General features: G+C 46.3%; 1 protein-coding gene across 1 annotated transcript in view; it reads right to left on the reverse strand.

Annotated features, from left to right (window-relative positions):
* apoltp (apolipoprotein lipid transfer particle homolog) overlaps positions 1–25,661 on the reverse strand; it is a 433,926-nt gene that overhangs the window by 301,461 nt on the left and 106,804 nt on the right. Inside the window, exons 9-11 of the mRNA XM_086000433.1 lie at positions 24,944–25,047; positions 2,068–2,233; positions 852–1,034 (exon numbers count right to left, since the gene is read on the reverse strand). Coding sequence (XP_085856559.1) covers positions 852–1,034; positions 2,068–2,233; positions 24,944–25,047 — 453 coding nt within the window. The remainder of the gene's footprint in view (positions 1–851; positions 1,035–2,067; positions 2,234–24,943; positions 25,048–25,661) is intronic.

Genomic DNA, 25,661 nt, shown 5'->3' on the forward strand with positions numbered 1-25,661 from the left:
CGGAGAATATTTGCCGCAAAGGTGGCTATAGTTCCAAAAACGGGCCCAGACCAAATTTCAACCCAGCAAGAGAGATCGGCACAGAAGGTGTCCTGAGGTAAGAGCACCAGAATAATAGGAAATCTTCCTAAAGAAAACCTCACTGTAATGTTTTGATTGTTTTATTCAAATCAGAAAATGCCTTCTCTGGGCTTCGGGTTTTACACATCCTACCAAGATCCATTTTCTTGAAGATGAGGCAGTTTTGCTGGATCTACGACTGCTTAGTAAGCAAAATTCTTTGGACATTGATCGGCTGTGCAAATCTGAAATTTAAAAAGAATTGGGGACTGATCTACAGGACAGGCTTTTATGTGACATTAGAGTTGAGGAAGACCATATGACTCCTGCATGCTGACAAGGCTTACGGGTGTGTTTAAATACTCAGAAAGGCACTGTCCTGGTAGTCTTTCTACTGGTGGATAATGAGTCTTATCCTAAGATACATGGAGGCTCAACAAATGAGACAGAATTAATGGCTAATGCGTTACTAATATTCCACTACTTGTTGGTTTAATTTTGACTGGGGTTTTACACTTTTATGTTGTTGATTTTAGCATGCTGCTCCCCTTTTATTTTATTGCATGTTGGAATTAATTCCCATCTTTCTTAAATATATGCTTATAAAATGCATTTTCTTAACATGGTAGTCATGGAAAGTAGTTCTGAGTAGCTTATTAGATTTTATTCCGTACAAAGGTATTTCAAATATAGAAAAGCATGAAAAGTATAAATGGAAGCATTAGGGGCGAGCATACGACATTATAAAATATGACAGGCCTGTACCTGTTAAAGACGACACATATTCATACCTTCTCCTTTTTCTCAGATTCCCGTGCTTTGCAGTTTCCTTGTACATAACTTTCCAGAATCTTCATGAACTCCTGTACCTCAGGTATAACTTGACATCTATTGTTTTTTGAACAAAAGTTATGAACCAATGAAGAAGCTCCGAGAAAAGTCTGTGTTCTTGCATCTGGTGATTTCATCAGGGCCTGTGAATTGAAACGAATCAGACTTACAAGACTAGGCACTTTCCAGTAATGGAAGATACATAGCAGCACAGTCACTGGTACAACTTTCTCTCTCACTCTTCCCCATTTCTGTGCAAGAAAACAGAATTGATTCAGGGCCATTCGCTCAGCAATGCTGATAATATGCTCACTTCGTAGCTCATTAACGTGAATTTTTTGAAAATGGCGTTCATGTAATCTGCAAACTCTGTCAGAATGTGCAAGCTAATTTTTTTTAATACCTGTTGTAAATGTTGTACCTGTAGTTCCACACATCCCATTGTCTGAATTGCATCACAACTTATAACAAACAAAATGACATGGGATGAAATAAAGGGTAATTTGTAGGTTAGCAGCAGGGAAAGTGACCATGAAAGCTGCTGGATTGTCATAAAAACCCAACTGGTTCACTAACATCCTTCATGCAAGAGAATCTGTCACTCCTACATGGTCTGGCCTATACTTGACTCTTGTTCCCATTACGTGGTTGACTCTTAATGCCCTCCAAAATGGCCTGGCAAGTCACTCAGTTATACAAATCAAGGCAATTAAGGATGGGCAATAATTGTAGCCTTACCAGCATCACACACATCTCAAGCACCAATAAAAAAAAGGGCATTGAGCCCCTCAAGCCCTAAACTTCTACAGACCATGTACAATGTGCTTTATCATGGTCTCCATCTAATTTATCCAATCTTAATAAGTTTTTCCTTGCCCTTTCCCAAGATAATTGAGAGAAATGTTAGAATATATCTACCTTAACTGAACAAACTCTATTATTCTTCATTAAGTAGATGTTTCCCCATAATACTAGAAAGTTTTACAGAATATTTGATCATTTCCTTCTGTATTTATTTTTATCGCCCTCAATCGCATTCCCAACCAGCTGTTTATCCTGTGCCTATTATGCACGTCCAATATTGTGCACTGGTAGTTATTTTTCCTGTTCCAGCAATTTTATCGTAAAAATACAAATCATTTTACAACTGGACTAAATAAAAGGGCAAATTCTCACAGTAACTGTGGTGATCATCGGTGCTGTAGGTTCTGGAATGAAAGCCAAGGACCACAGAAAAGTGTCTGCTCGATCTTTATCCAGCTCTTTAGACAAAATGATTTCTGTTAGGAAACTAATACATGCTTCAGTTCCACAGGCTGGTAAAGTGTCCACCAGAGGCTGCCTGAAAGAGTACAAAGCACAATATCAGTCAGTCAGTCATCTCTCCCCTTCACGGGCCCTATTAATAAGGAATCCAGAAGGTCCGATCACGCACTCTAAACCAGAATTAACATTTGTGCTGGAAAAGTACTTCAACAACTTATAATTCTCATATCACACACCATTTCTGACTGAGATGACAAGAAGATGACCTAAATGTAAGCCTTTTTCAACAAGCTCTAAACCAGATGCTTAAGACGTGCAAGAGAGTATACTGGGGTAATTCTCCTTGTAGCTTCACCTGGCTATTCTCAACCATGTCTCTTCCCACAATAGCACAGCTAAGATTAGTATCTCGCCATGTGGAGCACTGTCTATCACTACACAGTGGATCAAATTGCGGTATCACCACACTAGCACTATATACACCAATAACATTGAGTATTTATGAAAGCTTAATTAAAAGTGATGGCCAGGGTTTAACACTTCTGCAATCACCAGCCCATGATTTTCCAGCCATTCCTTTTAATGGTTGGAAAATCACGAGCTGAAGAGCCTGGAAGTGGAAAAGCTGGCCCTATACTTTTAACCATTTAATGACTACAGCAGACCTCCCCAGGCATTGCTCATGGAATGTCAGACAACAGGCTATTTTTTTATGATAGCAGTGTTATAAAACATAGCATATAATGTATTATTCTGTTGCTGAAGTGCAGAGATAATCTTGATTTATTTCTTCAAGACCACATAGCCTAATTGCTGCGAAAAGGGGAATTCTGAAATGAATTAGCAATTAATTGTTACTGGATAGGGAAGTTTACAGATTGGGAGGAGCTTGTAAATTCCAGGTTCTAGGTCATAAGAAACCAGCACGAAGTGTCTGCCTCTCTTTCCCTTTTTCTCTTATAGTTACAGTTTGGTGCTTTGACGTGTGATGGACTCAAAACCTACATATACTGTATGTATATACTGGGCACCAAGAAAGTAGAACCAGAGGAAGAGATAGAAATTAGCCAAACATAAATTTAGTCCATATGTCAGGAAAAGTGTCCTTATTCCAAATGTTTGGAAAAACAGAGGCAAAACATTGGGCAGAATGTTGCTGGAAAAATAACAGCATGTTAATGGCACATGTGTTATTAATGTGTAAATCGGCCAGCAAGTTCAGCAGATTAAGCGATATGTCACGATTTGCTAACCTCCAGAACTTGTTGGTCGATTATTCGCCACTCCATCGTTTGCTTTGCACAAAAGGCATCTCGCCAGGAGCCTCCCCGTTATTTTTAAGAACTTGCTGGATTTGCATATTAATTGCCCATTAAACTCGCTCAGAAACTTAAGTCTGGTAATTAAGAGTGTAAGTACCCTTTTAACGACATGATAATTGTTAATGCAATGCCAATCAACCTCCCTGGGACAGAAAGGGAACAACTGAAACTGTAGAGTCTCATTCCTTCAGGTAGTGAATATAAAATATTTTTGTTCTTACTTTTCTTTTCTGTCTCTTTTTTCTCTCTTAATCTAATGCTTCTTTCCATCTCTTTCCTGATAAGTATATCCTCTCAGTTCTGGTATCATTCTTGTGAATCTTTTTTTGCACCTTCACCAGTGCCTCTATATCTTTTTATAATATGGAGACCAGAACTGTTCACAATACTTCAAATGTGGTCTAACCAAGGTTCTATACAAGTTTAACACAACTTCTCTGCTTTTCAATTCTATCCCTCTAGAAATGAACCTGAGTGTTTGGTTTGCTTTCTGTCAAATGGCCTTATTAACCTGCGTCACTACGTTTAGCGATTTGTGTATCTGTACCCCCAGATTCCTTTGCTCCTCTACCCCATTCAGACTCTTATTATCCAAGCAATATGTGACCTCTTTATTCTTCCTACCAAAATGCTCCATCTCACATCTATACTGAAATTCATTTGCCAATTACACGCCCATTTTGTAAGTTTATTAATGCCTTTCTGTATTTTGTTGCATTTTTACTTTGCATTAACCGTACCTCCCAATTTGGTGTCGTCTGCAAATTTTGAAATTGTACTTCTGAAGGTGCAGGGTTTTTGGTAGGAGATGAAGATGATAGGCTTTGATGTCCCGATGTTTAATTGGAGGAAATTTTGGCATATTCCGGACTTGATGTTGGACAAACAATCTTACAAAACAGAGATGGCTATGCTCAAGGACGATGGTGAAGAGATAGAGCTGAGTTTCATCAGCATATGTATGGAAACTGATCACATGCCTACGGATAGTGCCACTAAGGGGCAGTACCTGTAGGCATGTGGTCAATTTCCACACATATGCTGATGTCAATGAGGAAAAGATGAAGACTAAGGATGGAACCGTAAGGTATTCCAGAGGTGACCACGCAGGGGTGGTGTTGGATACATTGGGACAAGGAGGAATGGAACCATTCTAGGGCAATTTCATAGGGGTAGATTATAGATGAGAGGTAGCCAGAGAATCACCTGCAACGGCTTCTCTTCCTGCTCCCGCATCATTACATCTGGTGTCCCCCAACGATCTATCCTTGGCCCCCTCCTATTTCTCATCTACATGCTGCCCCTTGGCGACATTATCTGAAAACACAGCGTCAGTTTCCACATGTATGCTGACGACACCCAGCTCTACCTCACTACCACTTCTCTCAACCCCTCCACGGTCTCTAAACTTTCTGACTGCTTGTCCGACATCCAGTCCTGAGCAGGAATTTTCTCCAATTTAATAGTGGGAACACCAAAGCCATTGCATGCTGATGTCAATGAGGCGGTCCCCGCCACAAACTCCGCTCCATAGCCACCGACTCCATCCCTCTCCCTAACATCTGTCTGAGGCTGAACCACACTGTTCGTAACCTTGGTGTCATATTTGACCCGGAAATGAACTTCCGACCACATATCTGCGGCATAACTAAGACTGCCTATTTCCACCTCCGTAACACCACCCGTCTCCGCCCTTGCCTCAGCTCATCCGCTGACAAAACCCTCATCCATGCCTTTGTTACCTCTAGACTTGACTATTCCAATGCACTCCTGGCCGGCCTCCCACATTCTACCCTACGTAAACTTGAGATCATCCAAAACTCAGGTGCCCGTGTCCTAACTCGCACCAAGTCCCGTTCACCCATCACCCCTGTGCTCGCTGACCTACATTGGTTCCCGGTTAAGCAACGCCCCGATTTCAAAATTCTCATCCTTGTTTTCAAAAACCTTCCGTGGTCTTGCCCCTCCCTATCTCTGTAATCTCCTTTAGCCCCAGAACCGCCCCCCCCCCCCCGAGATATCTGCGCTCCTCTAATTCTGCCGTCTTGAGGATCCCTGATTATAATCGCTCAACCATTGGCGGCCGTGCCTTCTGTTGCTTAGGCACTAAGCTCTGGAATTCCCTGCCTAAACCTCTCCGCCTCCTTTAAGACGCTCCTTAAAACCTACCTCTTTGACCAAGCTTTTGGTCACCTGCCCTAATTTCTCATGTGGCTCGGTGTCAAATTTTTTGTCTTATAATACTCCAGTGATGCGCCTTGGGGTGTTTTACTATGTTAAAGGCGCTATATAAATACAAGTTGTTGTTGTTGTATTGGAAGACGATTCAGTGATCAACTATGTTGAACATCATGGCGACTGCAAGCATGCATCACGACGGATGCCATTGGTGCTGTGGCAGGCGAGGAGCATAGTTAAAGGGATTCAAATAGAGAATTGTGGAAGAGGCAAGTGTGAAGCTGGGTTACAGTAATGCATTCAATGGTCTTGGCGAGGAAAGGGGGTTCGAAATGGATGTTAGTTGAAGGGATGAGTTTACTAGTTGAGATGTGACTGACTCTGGCGGGGGGCACTGATAAGTTTACTTGTCCAGTGGTATAATAGATCAATGTACTAGATACAGGTCAATATGCAGACTAAGAACATAGGAACAGGAGTATTCAGACCCTTGAGCCTGTTCTGTCATTCAATTAGATCATGGCTGATCTGTACCTCAACTCCAGTTCCCACCTTTGACCCATAGCCCTTGATAAACCTGTCGATCTCAGTCCTGAAAATTTGAATTGACCTAACATCCATAGCTTTTTGGGGGGAGTGAATTCCAGAGTTCCACTACTCTTTGTGTGAAGAAGTGCTTCCTGCTTTCACTCCTGAATGGTCTAGCTTTAATTTTAAGGTTGTGCCCCCTTGTTCAGGACTTCCTCTACCAGAAAAATAGCTTCTCTGTAGCTACCCCTTCTATCATTTTAAATACCTCAATTTGATCACCCTTCAACCTTCTAAACTCAAGGGAATACAAGCCAAGTTTAGGAAACCTGCCCTCATAATTTAACCCTTTAAGCCTTGGTATTGTTCTGATGATGATGGGCTTGGTGGAAGAAGTAGCCTTTGAAGCTGTTTTTCAGCCAGTAACAGCCCAATTCTTTGAAGGTTGACCTGGGCTCCAAAATGAAGAGTGGGAACCAAGAAGAAGAAGCAGGTAAGAAAACTATGTGTAATCTGTTACTTTTAAGAGGAAAATGGGGTTGTACTATATAGATTAAGATAGACAGAAAAAATAATAAAGATAGAATGGAGTCAAGAAAAAATAGCAAAAAGGAAGGCAGAGTGAGCAGAAGTAGTTTATTTTTTTAAATTTGAAATTGTATTTTAAGTGTGTATTTTGGTTCTATTTTACTGTGATATTATTTGTTGTTTTAGTATGTAAACTGAAAATATATTTGAATAAAATTAGCTTCCAAGGTAGACTATCATTTCGTGGAACCTGTCAGCAGTTTAAGGAATGGGAATTAATTTAACAAAGTTGAAAATCAGCGGTCTTTAGCACTTTGTTTTCTAAATCCTTTTGAGGAGAGCAAGTAACATTATTGCAATGTGCTACTTCATCTTGTATTCAATGATGGCTGCGGAACTGGTTGGTCTCCAGCCCACAGCTCTGCGCTCTGCCAACAATAATGCACATGTTTCCAGAAGAGCCACAGCTAGTCAGTGCTATCTGAGAATAATACTGACTAGCTGCAGAAAGTCTGAAGAGGGAAAGTTTAATAATGTTTCAAACCTTTGTTAAGCAAAGCCTACTGGTCAGGGTGGATTTTATGGATTAGCACTCCCAGCACAGAGCTTCACGCAATGTGACCACAGATCAAGAATTTAGACGCACTGACCATAACGAATGAAACATTGTGTGGGACATGCTGATCTCCATGCCTGAATTCCCAATATGTGCTCCTGTCATGAGAAGAGCTGTGACTGGAATCCTAATTTGTAAAATCTACTTTGTGGTCACAGATACCATTGACACTCCCTATTTAATATGCATTCACCATAACTAAATGCTAGTACATTTTTTAGAACTTAAATTCAGGCTTATGGAGCTGGATTGCACACTGAAGAACTATTTTTGTGACTTTTAAGCTTTGATAAACAACATTGAACGTTCCAGTAAAAATGGATTAGATGTAATCTATTCATACAATGGGTTCATGAATTTCCCTAGCAGATTTACTGCTGCTATAAATTATTACTTTTTCCTTGCTTGCAGTATGTACAAATGTATAAATATTCAGATAATCATCAAGCAGGCTTTTTACTTAGAAAAAACACTATTTTGGTATAAATTCAGGTGTGGTAAATAATAACAGGAAGGAAGAAAGGAAGAGAGAAAGAAAGAAAGAGAGAAAGAAAGAGAAAGAAAGAGAGAAAGAGAGAAAGAAAGAGAGAGAGAAAGAAAGAGAGAGAAAGAAAGAGAGAGAAAGAGAGAACGAGAGAAAGAAAGAGAGAAAGAAAGAGAAAGAAAGAGAAAGAATGAGAGAGAGAAAGAAAGGAGAGAAAGAAAGGAGAGAAAGAAAGAGAGAAAGAGAGAAGTAACTAACTAACTTGCATTTACAATCATCACCTCAGGACATCCCAAAGTACAGCAGCAATTTGCATACAACAATGTCCCAGTAACAATTGTATAAATGAAGAGTTAATTTGCTTTAGTGATGTTAGTTGAAGGATAACTGTTGGCATCGTTCCAGTTGCAAGGTGTGGTAAACCACGTTCACTATCGTATCACTGTTAGTAGTTAGCACTGTTCACCACTGTTCGTTATAACTGTATCACTGACCACTATTGTATCACGGTACGAGGTCGCCTCTTGCCACACTGCTATACCTGGGATGACCACTGCCGACTCCGCCTTGGCTCCACCCACCAGGCCAGGTATAAAGGTGAGCGACTGGCTGGTATTCCTCCTGCTTGGATCGGATCACCCACGAGAGTGGGCTCTGTTATTTAGTCAATAAAAACCTTTAGTCACCTTCGTAACTCTTCGCCTTTTATTGGAGGAATTGATAGGTATATCAATTTTATTGACTAAATTTAATGATGTCCGACAACGAGTCACAACCGGCGGAGGAGCCACCAGCGCAGCTCCCAGGAGCACAGCCACACCAGCCAGCTTGGCTGCGAGCCCTCAGACCGCCGTACCTGGACCTGAACCCACGAGCAGCAAACTCAGCCGCAGACTTTAAACACTGGCTGGTCTGCTTCAAATCATACCTGAGAGAATCCAGCGTCCCTCAGGCATCCAAACTAAGTGTCCTGCAGGCACAACTGAGCCCGAGAGTATACACTCTCATCGAGGACATGACTACCTACGAGACCGCCATCAACCTGCTGAAACAGAAGTACCGGACCCCGGTAAACTACATGTACGCTAGGCACCTCCTAAGATCACGGCCGCAACAGCCAGGAGAATCAGTAGCCGAATTCTCACAGGCGCTATATGCACTCGCCAGGAACTGTGACTTTAAATCGGTGTCGGCAGCCGAAAATACTGAAGATAATATCCGCGACGCATTCCTGAAAGGCCTACGGTCCGAGTACTCACGGCAAAGACTGCTGGAAGCTAAAGACCTCAGCATGGAAAAAGCTGAAGCCCTCGCTATCTCCCTGGAAGTGGCCCACCAAGATCAGGAAGCATTCACCAGGTACTGCTCGCGACCCTGGGACTCGGGCCCGACCCCTACCACAGCACCCTTCCCAGCGCCGCCCCCGGGACCTACCTCTGCGTCGGCGTCCCGGACCCGACCGGCCCCGCCATCCCCGGCACCGGCCCCGACATCGGGCATCCGCGATCGGGCCGCCGGCTGTTTTTTTTGTGGCCAGGAGAAGCACCCGAGGTCGCGCTGCCCAGCCAAGAACTCCATATGCAAAACCTGCCTGAAGAAAGGCCACTTCTCCAAGGCCTGCAGGAGCGGATCCTCAGAGGCCAGCAGGGCCGCATGCGAACTATGGGGGCGGCCATCTTCGTTTAGGGCAACTGAGGCCAGCATCCCCACACATGAGTCATGGGCGGCCATCTTTGTTTAGGGCAACTGAGGCCAGCATCCCCACACATGAGTCATGGGGCGGCCATCTTTGATTAAGGCAACCGACCCCAATAGTGCCTCATGGGGCCCTACCTCGTGGGAGACGCCATTTTACTCACCACGCCCGACCGCCTCGCCCGCAGATGACAACGACTCGCTCAGCTACACACTAGCTTCCGTCACCCTGGACCAAGCCCGCCCACACCATCTGTCCAAGTCAATGATGGACATCAAAGTGAACGGCCACGCCACGACCTGCCTGTTCGACAGCGGAAGCACGGAGAGCTTCATCCACCCAGACACGGTGAGCCACTACTCCCTCTCTGTCCTACCAACGCGCAGCCGAATCTCGATGGCACCGAGGTCCCACGCCACGGACATCAGCGGCTACTGTGTCGTGACCCTGTCGGTTAAGGGCACGGAGTATAAAAACTTTAAACTCCTCGTCCTCCCCCATCTCTGCGCTGCCGTCCTACTAGGGCTGGACTTCCAATCCCACCTCCAAAGCGTAACCCTAGCATACGGTGGACCCCTCCCCCCACTCACAGTCAACAACCAGCAAACGTTAAACCGCCCACCGCGTAACACCTGCAGCCTCTCCACCCTCAAGGTCCCGCCACCCTCTCTGTTTGCTAACCTTACCCCTGACTGCAAACCCGTCGCTACCAAGAGCAGGCGGTATAGCGCCGGGGACAGAGCCTTCATTAGCTCTGAGGTGCGGCGCCTCCTGAAAGAGGGCATTATCGAGGGGAGCAGCAGCCCCTGGCGTGCCCAGGTCGTAGTCGTAAAGACCGGCGATAAAAACCGCCTGGCCATCGACTACAGCCAGACCATAAACAGATATACCCAGCTGGACGCATACCCCCTCCCCCGCATATCTGACATGGTCAATCAGATTGCACAGTATAAAGTATTCTCGACCATCGACCTGAAGTCGGCCTACCACCAACTCCCTATCCACCCTGAGGACCGCCAGTATACCACCTTCGAGGCGAATGGGCGCCTATACCACTTCCTTAGGGTCCCCTTCGGTGTCACTAATGGGGTCTCGGTCTTCCAAAGGGAGATGGACCAGATGGTTGACCAGAACGAACTGCAGGCTACATTCCCCTACCTAGATAACGTCACTATCTGCGGCCGCGACCGGCAGGAACATGACGCGAATCTGGAGAAATTCCTCCGTACGGCCCAACGGCTGAACCTCACCTACAATAAGGAGAAATGCGTGTTTAACACCACGCGCCTTGCCATCCTCGGCTGCGTAGTGGAGAACGGAATCATCGGCCCCGACCCAGAAAGAATGCGCCCCCTCATGGAGCTACCCCTCCCCCACTGCCCTAAAGCACTTAGGAGAACCCTGGGGCTTTTCGCCTACTATGCCCAATGGGTACCCAATTACGCGGACAAAGCCAGACCCCTCCTGAAAGCCACTTCCTTCCCCCTCACGGAGGAGGCTGTGCGCGGCCTTCTCCCTCATTAAGGGAGACATAGCCAAGGCCACGATGCACGCAGTGGACGAGTCCATCCCCTTCCAGGTGGAGAGCGACGCATCCGACTTCGCCTTAGCCGCCACCCTAAACCAGGAGGGGAGGCCAGTGGCCTTCTTCTCAAGGACCCTACAGGGCCCCGAGATCCGACATTCGTCGGTCGAGAAAGAGGCCCAGGCGATCGTGGAGGCAGTACGGCGCTGGAGGCACTACCTGGCAGGCAAACGATTTACCCTCCTCACCGACCAGCGTTCGGTGGCTTTCATGTTTAATAACAAGCTGAAGGGCAAAATCAAGAATGACAAGATTTTGAGATGGAGAATCGAGCTCTCCACCTACGATTATGAGATCTTGTACCGGCCAGGCAAGCTGAACGAATCCCCTGATGCCCTTTCACGAATGACATGCGCCAGCGCGCATATCGATAGGCTTCAGACCCTCCACGACCAGCTCTGCCACCCCGGAGTCACCAGACTCTACCATTTCATTAAGGCCCGCAACCTGACCTACTCCATCGAGGTCGTCAGGACCATGACCAGGAACTGCCAGACCTGTGCGGAGTGCAAACCGCACTTCTATAGGCCGGACCGAGCAAGCCTGATCAAGGCCACCCGCCCCTTCGAGCGCCTGAGCATCGACTTTAAGGGGCCCCTCCCGTCCTCTGACCGTAATGTGTACTTCCTCAACATCGTTGATGAGTACTCCCGTTTCCCCTTTGCCTTCCCCTGCCCCGACATGACCAGTAGCACGGTCATTAAGTGCCTGAATGCCCTCTTCGCCTTGTTCGGGTTCCCGAACTATATACACAGCGACCGGGGCTCCTCCTTCATGAGCGAGGAACTCCGGCAATTCCTCCTAGAGAGAGGTATTGCAGCAAGCAGGACCACCAGCTACAACCCCAGAGGTAACGGTCAGGTGGAAAGAGAGAACGCGACGGTATGGAAGGCCGTCCTCTTAGCCTTAAAGTCTAAGGGCCTCCCAACCTCCCGCTGGCAAGAAGTCCTCCTGACAGCGCTGCACTCCATCCGGTCATTACTTTGCACGGCCACTAACACCACCCCCCATGAACGAATGTTCGTTTTCCCCAGGAAGTCGACTACGGGAACCACTCTACCAACCTGGCTGACCGCCCCGGGGCCGGTCTGGCTGCGGAAACACGTGAGGGCCCATAAAACGGACCCCCTGGTCAAGAGGGTGAACCTCCTGCACGCCAACCCCCAGTACGCCTACGTGGCGTACCCAGACGGGCGGGAGGACACTGTCTCCCTACGAGACCTCGCACCCTCAGCCGATCCGGAAACACCGCCACCACCCCCCCCAACCTCAGCCCAGGTAGACGACATGCCGGAACCCCATGAGCCCTCGCCGACCACGCAAACACCAGCATCAACACCGGATAAGGCACCAGTACCGGATAAGGCAACACCACCGCTGCGGCGATCGGAGAGGCTTACGAAGCCTCCGGACAGACTGACCTACCAGAATTGGTAGTACACTTCACCCCGCCGGACTTAATTCTAAACAAGGGGTGAATGTGGTAAACCACGTTCACTATCGTATCACTGTTAGTAGTTAGCACTGTTCACCACTGTTCGTTATAACTGTATCACTGACCACTATTGTATCACGGTACGAGGTCGCCTCTTGCCACACTGCTATACCTGGGATGACCACTGCCGACTCCGCCTTGGCTCCACCCACCAGGCCAGGTATAAAGGTGAGCGACTGGCTGGTATTCCTCCTGCTTGGATCGGATCACCCACGAGAGTGGGCTCTGTTATTTAGTCAATAAAAACCTTTAGTCACCTTCGTAACTCTTCGCCTTTTATTGGAGGAATTGATAGGTATATCACAAGGTCATTAAACACGTATGACTAAGGGGATTATCATAGAGGAAATATTGGCACAAATAGCATTTCAACTTCAGTCTGGATTTAACAGCTCATAACTCTGTGACAAACAACTTGGAACACCAAGCAAATGCCTGCACACTTCACACAGCACCGGCATGAACAAACAATTTTCTTTAAAGTGCCACTAACTTAATAAAATTGGGAAAACCCTGGCCCGGCTTTTGCGGTGGTAATGAAGGCAAAAGTGTCAACGTTGGCCACAGGTTGCGCTGTGGAACTCCCCATAGCTGGCAATTAATTTAAATCACACTGAAGAATGAAAACGTTCCCTATTACGCTGGAATATCACTGTTATACTCCTCGCCTGCCCCCACCCCCTGAAAAAGCTAAGCCTAGTTGAAAAAGCTGTAACTGAGTTTTTAACGGCATATTGACTGCTGAACAACCATTCTGGCTCTGAAGTACTAATTTTATATTTGTGGAATGTCAAATTTTTCTATTAATGTGTGTAAAAATTACATGTTTTTTAAAAAAAATGTAAAGTTTGTTTATAGTATTTCAGCTTCTACCATAATCCTATGTGTATGGCCCTATCTTTATTTTGCTCTCTGTAAAATTTATAAACCGTTAATTAGTATCTGTGCATTTTACTTCCTGGTTTGCTGTCTGTGAGAATTCTTCAATGTGATTGGCTGCTTAGGCAGCCTGATGACATCACTGATGCTGGACGCTGGAGATTCACTTGATTTGGCACCCGATTCAAACAAAGGTCGGGAGAGCTGAAATTCACGCCACAGAAATCGCTAGATTTTTGTGAGCAGCTTTCTTCAAGGTCAGCGGTGAGCGCTGTCGCTTCACCGCCGACCGCAAATTCCAGGCCAATGTTTTTGTCTGGGGAAAGAGAAGAGCCATGCACCATTTTCATCACAATGACATCATGTTCATTGCAGTGAAGGGTTCCACCATTGTTAATTTTATTAATTTGTGTATTTGTAAACAACTGAGAAAAATGTTGCCAAACACCTTTACAGGAAAGGAGCCCCACTTTAAGCATTGCTCTTCCCACTGTCTTCTGACTGCAACATAAACATGCAATGACCGAGATGCTACACAGAGGGCAAGTTTTCAGTACATCTCTTCCCAACCCACCTTAAATAGGAACAAAAGCCTATATTGTGTTGCGTATGAGTTGAAAGAAATCTGCTATCTGATTTATTGTACACTTCTGTTCCTGGCACTCAAACCTGCAACCTTTTAGTAGAGAAAGTATACTTTCTGAATACACTTAGAAACATCGAAATCTTTTCAGCTTCAAAATGCACCCAATTCATAAAGAAAATACTCAATATATCTGACACTGATGGTTCCGAAGGTTATTTTACTAATATATAAAAAATCGTATGCATTTCCTGTCCATATTTTTCCATTATAAATTCCACATCTACTGCAGTGCCACCACTGGTTGCAGGGTGTAATTACAGCGTGTCACATTTACATGAGCAGTTACCATTATAAATGTGGGCATAAGAATTTATAATGAAAATATATCCACCACACTTTAGGAAGGATGTGAAGGCCCTTGAGAGGGTGCAGAGGAGATTTACCAGAATGATTCCAGGGATGGGAGATCTTAGCTACAAGGACAGGTTGGAGAAGCTGGATTCATTTTCATTAGAGCAAAGGAGGTTGAGGGGTGATTTGACAGAGGTGTACATGATTATGACGGGTTTGGATAGGCTAGACGGGGAAAGGCTGTTCCCATTAGTTGATGGTGCAAGGACTAGGGGACACAGATTTAAGGTTTTGGGCAAGAGATACAGGGGGGGATGTGAGGAAAAACTTCTTCATGCAGCGAGTGGTGAGGACCTGGAACTCGCTGCCGACGGAAGTGGTGGAAGCGGAGACACTCAATGTTTTCAAAGGGAGACTGGATAGGCACTTGAGGGAAATAAACTTGCAGGGCTACGGGGATAGAGCGGGGGAATGGGACTGACTGGATTGCTCTACAGAGAGCTGGCACGGACTCGATGGGCCGAATGGCCTCCTTCTGTGCCGTTATGACTCTATATTAAAAACAACAACAGAATGTGTGTCTTTGAAATTAAAATCCCATTATACACAGGACATTAAAACCATAAAGAGCGTACAATGCAGATTCATCAGAATTATGCCACGGATGGGAAACTACAGTTTAACAGACTTGAAACACTGAGATTATTTCCTCTGGAAGAAAGATAGTTAAGAAGAGATTTAAATAAGGCTTGCAGAATTAGGAAAAGTTTTGATAGTGAATAATGAATATTTCCTCTGGTTGAGGAGTCAAGAGACAAGGTTTAAATTAATCACAAAAAGAATGAAGAGAGAGGTTATTAGGCATGTCTTTACACAGAGGGCTGTGGGAGCATGGAATGCTTTGTCACAGGGAATGGTTGAGGCATCTTTTAAGGGAAAATTCGATAAATAACTGAACGAGAGGAAGATGCAGGGCTAAGGGGAGACGACAAGGTATTGGTGAGCAGGGTTTTTTGGAAAGCTCCAGCAAGGAGCAGCACAGACACAATGCGTTGTAAACTCCTATGGTTCTGTGCTTCTGAATTACATCCCTGGTGCACTGTAAACATAGAAGATAGGAGCAGGAGTAGGCCATTCAGCCCCTCGAGCCTGTTCCGCCATTCAATGAGATCATGGCTGATCATCCAAATTCAGTACCCTGTTCCTGCTTTCTCCCCATATCCCTTGATCCCTATAGAAACACAGAAGATAGGAGCAGGAGTAGGCCATTTCTCAAAAAAAAACTCTGTGCATCAGTTAGGACACCAGCCAGCACAACGGCCGCATCATCTTATTGTGGCACCTCAGCTGCAGTTCACAGCCCAGTTCCTGTTCTGGCTTCCGAAAGCAGACTCGAGCAGTCCAAAGTCTTACTGTTAAAAGTAGAGAAGACCCAAGTAGCCCAAACATTTTCTTTTTTCCCGCTTCACCTGAAGACTGTACGTAGTCTTGGCTTTCTGTATACAATGTCATGAAAGATCATCTTGTATTTTTAAAATAGTTAAATATACTTATGAGGGTAAGGCTCCTAGGAGGGCGGGGGGCTGAAGGGACAGTGCCTGATTCAAAGTACTTTTGATTTTCCAGCGTTTTGCGGGGCCTGGTGTCATTGTCGAGGCAATAAGCGGAAATCACAACATTTGTGAATACCGATTTAGAGCCAAATAACAAGGCTGCTCAACTGACATGTACAGCCTTACAAAAAAACAAAAATACTCACTAGAACTCCCGCATCCAATTTTTCATCTTTGGGACTGGCTATGCCCATAATAATAAAAGGGTATAAAGGAGTCCCGAGACCTTCCTCTTTGAAGCTGGCTTCTTAAAGCAAGAAGGTAGTGTGGTAAACCACTGTTATAGTTATCACTGTATATTGTTCTCACTGTTCTCACTGTAACATCACTACACGAGGTCGCCTCTTGTCGCACTGTTATACCTGGGCTGACCACCTCCGACTCCGCCCATTACCTGCCCAGGTATAAAGGTAGCTGACTGGCTAGTATTCCTCCCTGTTGGATCGGATCACCCACGAGGGTGGGCTCTGTTATTTAGCCAATAAAAACCTTCAGTTACGTTCTTAACTCGTCGCCTTTTATTGGACTAATTGATAGGCATATCAGGTAGGTTGTTGCTTTTACGTCCCCTTGGCTGCATTTTGCTCCATGCATTCGTTGGGTCTGCTGCTCAGAGCTCCACTTTTTTATTTTTGGATTGTTTTTCTGCACCAATACTTCAGTTCTCCGACTCTCCGCCAACTCTCCGACACCTCCTCCTACCTCCACCTGGACCATGACCCCACCACCGAACATCAAACCACCGTTTTCAAGACTGTCACTGACCTCATCTCCTCTGGAGATCTTCCCCCCACTGCCACCAACCTCATAGTTCCCCAACCCCGCTTCTACCTCCTTCCCAAGATCCACAAACAGGACTGCCCTGGTAGACCCATCGTTTCAGCCTGTTCTTGCCCCACGGAACTTATCTCTTCCTATCTTGACTCTATCTTTTCTCCCCTTGTCCAGTCTCTTCCCACCTACATCCGCGACTCTTTGGATGCCCTCCGCCACTTTAACAGTTTCCAGTTTCCTGGCCCCAACCGCTTCCTTTTCACCATGGACGTACAATCCCTCTACACCTCCATCCCCCACCCGGATGGCCTGAGGGCGCTCCGCTTCTTCCTTGAACAGAGGCCCGACCAGTCCCCATCCACCACGACCCTCCTCCACCTGGCTGAACTTGTTCTCACATTGAACAACTTCTCCTTTAACTTCACTCATTTCCTCCAAATCAAAGGTGTTGCCATGGGTACCCGCATGGGTCCTAGCTATGCCTGCCTTTTCGTGGGCTATGTGGAACAATCTTTGTTCCAGTCCTACTCGGGTCCTCTCCCTCACCTCTTTTTCCGATACATTGATGACTGTATCGGTGCCGTTTCCTGCTCTCGTCCCGAACTTGACAATTTCATTCACTTTGCCTCCAATTTCCACCCTTCCCTCACCTTCACATGGTCCATCTCTGACTCTTCCCTTCCCTTCCTCGACTTCTCCGTCTCCATCTCTGGGGATAGGTTATCGACCAATATTCACTACAAACCCACTGACTCCCACAGCTACCTGGACTACACTTCCTCCCACCCCGCTTCCTGTAAGGACTCTATTCCATTCTCCCAGTTTCTCCGTCTCCGCCGTATCTGCTCCGACGATGCCACCTTCCACACCAGTGCTTCAGACATGGCTTCCTTTTTCCGCAACCGAGGATTCCCCTCTACCGTGATTGACACTGCCCTCGACCGTGTCAGTTCTATCTCCCGCACTTCTGCCCTCACCCCTGCCCCTCCCTCCTGGAACCACGATAGGGTTCCCCTTGTCCTCACCTTTCACCCCACCAGCCTCCACATTCAATGGATCATCCTCCGGCATTTCCACTACCTCCAAAGTGATCCCACCACCAAACGTATCTTCCCCTCCCCTCCCCTTTCAGCATTCCACAGGGACCGCTCCCTCCGAGACACCCTAGTCCACTCCTCTATCACCCCAAACAGCCCTTCCCCTTCGCCTGGCACCTTCCCGTGCAAGCAGAGGAGTTGTAACACCTGCCCCTATACCTCCCCCCTTCCCACTGTCCAGGGCCCCAAACACCCCTTCCAGGTGAAACAGCGATTTACTTGTACTTCTCGCAATCTAGTATACTGTATTTGCTGCTCACGATGCGGTCTCCTCTACATTGGGGAGACCAAACGCAGATTGTGTGACCGCTTTGCGGAACACCTCCGTTCAGTCCGTATGGGTGACCCCGAGCTTCCGGTCGCCTGTCATTTTAATTCAATGCTCCATTCCCACTCGGACCTCACCGTCCTTGGCCTCTTGTATTGTTCCACGGAAGCTCAACGTAAACTCGAGGAACAGCACCTCATCTTCCGATTAGGCACTCTGCAGCCTTCCGGACTCAATATCGAGTTCAACAATTTCAGATCATAACCTCGGCCCCTATTTCATTTTTTCTTGTAATTTTTCCACTCCTTCCCCCCCCCCCCCCCACTTTCCTTTTGTTTCGCTCTCACACCTGGCAGCTATCCCTTGCCCTGCCAGTACACTTTACACCCAATCTCAACCTATTACCATCTCGTCTAGCTTCTAACACCTTTTATTGTCTCTTTTTTACTTCTTTTGTTTCTTTGATTCTTTTGTCCGATCGCAGCCCTGCCTCCGATCTATCTTTTCTTTCCAGTTTTGAAGAAGGGTTCGACCCGAAACGTCAACTCAAATTTCTGTCCACGGATGTTGCCTGACCTGCTGAGTTTTTCCAGCATTTTCTGTTGTTACTTCAGTTCATTAATCTTGGTTTCTGCCAGTTTGGACATTACAGAGAGAGAAGTTCCAGCATTTCTTTGGAGGTTACAAATGTGCTGCGCAATTCAACCGAGGAGCAGGAGTTCGTGAGGGACCAACAAAAGATCCTCGAGGTGTTTTTCCCACACCCATCGCTGCACCCGGATCTGCACCTGTGCCTGTCAGAGCAGTCCTGTCTTTAGTGCTCCCACTTTGCAAGACAGCCTAGCACGGAGTTGTGGCATCTGCTGTCCAAAGGTGTACAGACAGCTGCTGATCAGGGACAAAACATGAAGTTGTCATGCTACCACATCCTTCCAAACTGTCTGAGAAGGGAACAGCCACACCAGGCAATTTGCACGATTCACATGCAGCAGGGAAGTATGTCTGGAAGGAGCAACACCCTCATTGATTTTCATGTGGAAAGGGTGCATCAGCTGGACAGGACACACAATTTTCACCGGCTGCCAGGGTTCCCTTGAGTGCAGAAATTCATACATGGAACCCGGTTGCATCGGGGCTCTTCCTTTCAACCCCATTGCGGACATAAACAGAAAGGGTTGGCACTCAAATCAATGTTCAAGTGGTATTTGACCGCAGAAACATCATTATGCACACCAGTGGTGGTTATCCAAGAAGCAGCCTTCATTGTGTGGTAGTCCATGGTGCCCGTGTTATTTGAAAAGAAACAATGGGTGGACGACTCTTCAATGAACAAGGCTACACTCTGTATGCATGGCTGTTGACCTCACTGAGAAACCCTTAGCAGCAGAAAAGCTCCTTGGCCTTGGATAGCTCAGTAACTGTTTGCTGATCTGCATCTGCCATCTCCACCTTCAAGAAAAGTGTGCCATTCAGCTTAGGTACAATTAAATTGTGTAAAAGGATAATGGTAGTGGACGGTGCTTGAAATGGTACCTCGCAGAGTGGTCAGAAGTTCCAAGATTAGACTTGTACCATGATTGATGGGCCCCATAAGAAATGAGAGCGACACTAACTTTCCCTTTCCACCAGATACTAGCAAATGTCTTCTACATCTGCAGCCAGGTCCAAGGGAACTGAGTGGCTGCAGTCACTTGGTTGGAGATCTCCCTCCATGTGGCTGGCACCTACACCTTTACTAGAGGGTGGCCTTCAGCCCCAAATTGGGCCATCTTCCTTTGGGGCAACTCCTGCAGAAGGATCGCCAATGCATCAGCATCCAAAGTAGCAGTGCTGCCCAAATATCTCCACTGTGAACAATTAGGCAATCCTGCATCACCACCAGAACTTCCCCTTTTATGACAAGCTGCACGTCTTTAAGACCTGCTTCCTCACCAGCTCTTGCACTTCCCAGCCAGATTTTGCACTCACTAGCCAAGTGTGCAGGCCAAGCACAGAGCAAGCTTTTCCTATGCTTGCAACCTAGTCAAATGAGGACATGTGAACATCGCAAAATTCAGAAAGGCCCACCTCCTGAGGTAAGAGTGCTCCTGTGAACAGTGTCAGCACCAGCACAATCCCATGTTTGCCAGGAGCATATTTTTTAAACCATGTATGCTTGTACTTGTCTGGTGCCCAGGACAGGACTGTTAAACCCATTTTCATGGCTTCTTATGAATGCTGAGTAATAAAGTCAAAATTGACACAAGGCTTTTATCCAGCCCTACTTCTGCCAACAGTAATGTCAAGTGAAAATAGAAAAAATAAAATGATTTTAAAATGCTGGTAGTGCTTTTGGACCACCCTCTTGTCAACTGGCTAGCTCAATTTTTCTGAGCATTGGCTTTAGCTGAAAAGTTGAATAGTTGCTGTTGGCTCAGCCAAACAAAGCAAAAAATTGGACAAAGATCAATTGTTAAATTAGAATATCTGGCATTCATAGCAACCAAATGTTCAGCTTGTTTGACTGTAAAGAGAGACGTGTTTAATTGTACAGGCTGTGAAGGAAGAAATAATGGCGAGATCGCCTCTGAATAACAAAATTGGATCTTTAATGCTCAGAGAATCACCAGACTCGGTGGATTATATATCGGCTGTTTGGTTTATATACTTCCTATTTCTTCTTTGTAAGCCTTTTACTTCTTATTTCAGTTGGTACCACACTCGGCATAGTGTAAAAAGGTTAGGATTTACGCCCCATACCAGGAGTTTGAGATCCTAATCTAAACTGACCCTCCAGTGTAGTGCTGAGAAACTTGTATTTCCGGAGATGTCATCCTTCAGACGAGACGTTAATCCGCCGATTCTGGTGATTGGATGAGCATTAAAGATCCAATTTTATAATTCAAAGGAATTATTTCTCCCTCAACCAACACCACCAAAAACAGATTAACTGGCCACTCATCTTGGGATCCCGCTGTGTGACAATGAGAAGGCTCTAAATAAATGCAAGTCTTTCTTTCTTGGTCCCTAACTGTCATAGAACATAGCTGCACAGAATTTCAACCCTGTCTGAATTTAGTTTTAGATCTAACAAGGTTTACCCATATTCAACTGAAGTGTCCGCTCTGTTCCCCCACCACTTCTTTGGAAGAGGGAGAGGGACGAATAACATCCTCATTTCACCAATTGGGTTTCCCCAGCCCTAAGTTTCCTCATTGTTTGCAATGACTTTTTCCAGATTTGGGAGGCAAAATTGGGTTGCTTTGCGCCTCCTGTTGGCACTAACGGGGCACAAAGCAACTAGCGCCCGGGCGCGGTGCCGCTAACTCCTCCCGCGAAATTCAGCGGGAGGTAAGCGGCGGCGGTAACCGGTAGTGCCACGCGGCGCTGCCCCTCCGGTGATGACGTCATCGCCGTGCGCAGCGCCCCGCTCGCACCCTGACCGCGTACTTCAGTAGCGTCCCCTGACTTACCGCCGGACGCTATGTCCGACAGGGTCAGGGGGGCGTACCTGCGGCCGGGGCGGTGATAATTAAAGGGGAGGTGCCGGGCGGTCATTTTTGTTGCTGGCCGCCTGCCAGGACCTGCCCCCTCTTCCGTCCCCGGCCTCCTCTGCAGCCCCCCCGCGGGGTGCCGGCCGCGTCCGTCAGCCCTGCACTCCTCTCGAGTGCCGGGCCCTTTTCCCGGCACCCCGCTCCCTGCTGGCCCAGTGGGGCCCCGGGTTGCCTTGCGCAAGGTCCTTCCCCTTTAATAAGGGGAGGAAGGCCTGCAGTACCACGGCGCGATATTGGGCTGGAGTGCCCCAAGAGGGAGCGGGGAGCTCTTCCAGTAGCGCCCTGTTTCCTGCTTGGGGCGCTACCATCGAATTTCGGTCATGGGGGCGCTAACTTGTTTGGGGAGCTAAGGCGGCGCGACCCAATTTTTGCCTGTTGTAGTTTTAAATGTGGCTGTGTTGCTTCCATGTAAATGTGACTATAATACAGATCTGCAGATGTATACAACTGTAAGCTCCCAGAGGAGCAATAATAATCTCAAAAGCTTTAAGCTGATTGCCAGGACACACAGCCAATGAAGCTGCATGTCATTTTTTGCTTTCCCAGTGCCAAACCAAAAAAAGTCCTCACACCAAGATATATATATATTGTTGCTGGCAGAGGAGAACAGTGGTAGTAGAACAGCTATCTAAACGACAGGAATCTAGCACGTATAACTGTGAAAACTGACTTTCAAAAGTTATGCTCCAGTTTAGTCAAGTTGAACAGGCTGAGGTGAATCCCAGATTGTGCTGAATGGGGAAAATTATTGAAATAAATTGCAGGTGAACACTTCTAGGAAAGTTATTTTGTCAGCTGGAGGCAGTTATCTTTGGGCGGAGGGCTTGAAGCAGTAAATTTTCAAGATTGCACTGTTTAACTTTCTCTGATCGTTTCATTTTAGTAATTTAAAAGCTATTTAAATTGTGATTCCAGACTAGTTTGGAAACGGGGCAAAATACTCTGAAAAGAACATTAGGGAAGATTATTTGCCTCAGCTGTCCCGGCACATGCTGGGAGTACCGATCGAGAAATAGCTCACCCCGACCATGGTTCTTCATCCATTATAAGCACAGGCTGGGAGTGTGCGGTTTTCTCAAATGCATTGCCAGGCACGGCGAAAAGTGAAACAGTGTGTGATGAAGTACACTGTTTATTTATAATGATATTCCATAATGTGCTAAAAGATATTAGGGCCCCAATTTTCTGATCCCAGCAAAAATGGGCTTGCACTGGCTCAAATCTTGGGCACACCCAGACCCGCAGCACAAGGGGCAGACTGCACACAAATTTCCTATATAATCCACCCCCATATTTTGAAGATGGGACTTTGGTTTGCAGCAAATCAGCCTGGGAATGAAGTGCACCTCTTAAAGGGCCGTGGCTCACCATAAAAGTTGCAGTTATGGTGGGGACAGAAAAGTTGGAGATACAGCGGAGACACGTGGGCAACACTGTTCCCCTTTGATACTGAAAGTCTGGAGGTTCTTCTGCAGAAGCAATATATAATGAGGGTGGTCCTATTTGGAACTGGAGACAACTGTCCAGCTGCATGGAGGAAGGTTCTCAGGAGCAAAGCGAAGATGAGTGAATTCCTCACTTTAGAGCACATTCCTTGGGAGGCCCATCAAGTATGGCACAAACCAAAATGGGGAACATAAGAAATAGGAGCAGGAACAGGCCATTTGGCCCCTCGAGCCTGCTCCACCATTTAATGAGATCATGGCTGATCTGATCTTGGGCACAGCTCCATTTCCCTGCCCGCTCCCCATAACCCTTCACTCCCTTATTGTTCAAAAATCTGTCTATCTCCATCTTAAATATATTCAATGACCCAGCCTCCACAGCTCGCTGGGGCAGAGAATTCCATAGATTTACGACCCTTTGAGAGAAGAAATTCCTCCTCATCTCAGTTTTAAATGGGTGACCCTTTACTTGGAACTCACCAATCCTCTGGTCGGTACCATTTCAAGCACTGTGCACAACCACTGCACTTTTGCACACACTCTTCCATTGTGCCCCAACTGCATTGCACATATTTATTGCAAGTGGAGGCAGTAGATGTGGAACTGCAATCAGATGCTCAGGTTTGCAGCCTGAGGCTCTCCTCTGCTGTCTGGTGTCTTCTGAATGGGGTCAGCAGCAATGATGCAGTGGATAGCCTGGTTCTCCCAAGAGCCATCTACACAATCTTCCCTTCAAATAATGTGGGCACCGTGAACTGCCACTGATGTTTCTTTGGTCATTTTACTTCATGAAGGCCATGGGAATGATATGAAGAGTCCTGATGCCTACACAGGGGGCCCTTTTGCATTCAAGGGAACTTTTCCTTACAGTGAAAGGTGCTCGTCCTGTCTCGCTAATCCTTCCTTTCCACGCGAAAAGTGATGAAAATGCGGCCTGTTCCAAACCTAGCTGTGCCACTTCCCTGATACTTGTGTTCACTGCAGACTATGAAAGGTGGAAGGTGTCGCCTGAACTGGCTTACAAGGATGCGGTGGCATAGAAGCTCCATGCTGTGGTAACTTTCACTTCTATGCAAAGAGTCGACTCTGATCCAGATGTGTGCAGATCAGTGGAAAGCAGATGGCTCCATTATGTGGCAGTCTGTCTTGTGAAGTGGACGACGCAAAGACAGATCTCCTCTGATACGCCCAGGTTTATGTCCCCAGGTAACAATGAATATGGCTGGAAAACCTCAGGGATCATGGCACCTGCACAGTTCAGCCCCTCCCAAATTCCTCTAGTCATATTAATATTAGGGGGCGAGCTTCTAATGGTCAGAAATTTAGACTGGTAGCCACATTAAATTTCACTATAATAATGGAAAGGTTGCATCTGATTTAACTACCAGAAGAAAATATTATGATAGTTCTGAAAATTTTTACGATCAAATCCTTTAATAAGTCAGTAAATTAATTGTATTGTACTCCTGTTTTGTTCTTCAGCTAGTTATCATGATCAGGTTAGCTTATGGATATTTTTGAATATTAAGGGAATCAAGGGATATGGGGATAGTGTATGAAAGTGGAGATGAGGTAGAAGATAAGCCATGATCTTATTGAATAGCGAAGCAGGCTCAAGGGGCCAAATGGCCTACTCCTGCTCCTATTTTTTATGTTCTTATGTTCCTGACTGCAAAAATGCAGCATGTTCAGATCTCCCAAAGGTATACGCATTCTCACCTTGTTGTACAGAACCACATCAAAGCAAAAGGAAAATATCGGTTAACGTTTCAGGTCCAGACTCTTTGTCAGAAACATGAGACTCTTACCAGTTGTCTCTGCATTTGAACAACGCTCGCTGCCACAGGTCTCGAAGGGCGCCTATGGAAAGGCTCCGGAGGTCAAACACCAGCGACATGAAAAGATCTGCAGACTGAACAGATGAAAGAAATCAGAATTTGAAGTCTGAATTCATTGCACATTTAATATTCCTAGTGAGGCCTGCATGACCTTACTGATAAAATGTGCGAGTATGAGATGGAAATCGGTAACAGCCAAAATAATTTGAATGCGTAGTTTAATTTGGCAAATTGATACACCGGTGGAACAGGCAAGTTTGCACTAAATTTAGAATAATCCTCACGGCAGTGTTGAGGTAAATATACAGACTGGATCCTAGAATGATCACAGCAATTGCACGGTGCACCATCATGTTCCAACCACAGTGCAGTAATTATATTTGTAAGATTGTCCAGACATACTAGCTCAGTTTACCATTCAATTTAATAACCAGACTGTGGATTCTTTTCAGTTACTCTGCATGTTCTGATAGAAATCACACCTACCTTAATTTATGATGTTCACTAGACACATTGGGGGGAGACATTCGACTTCAGCCTGAAATGGACGTAAAGTCGGTGGAACGCGCGCACTGCCCGCCCGCCAACCCACACTGCCCATCTGCATCACCCGCACTGCCCGCCAACCCGCGCTGCCCGTCCGCATAACCCGCCTGCCTACCCGCACTGCCCGCCCGCCCACACTGCC

The sequence above is a fragment of the Somniosus microcephalus genome, chromosome 11 (genome assembly GCF_052327205.1).
Source record: "Somniosus microcephalus isolate GS21.2 chromosome 11, FLI_Smic_1.0, whole genome shotgun sequence".
Taxonomy (NCBI): Eukaryota; Metazoa; Chordata; class Chondrichthyes; order Squaliformes; family Somniosidae; genus Somniosus; species Somniosus microcephalus.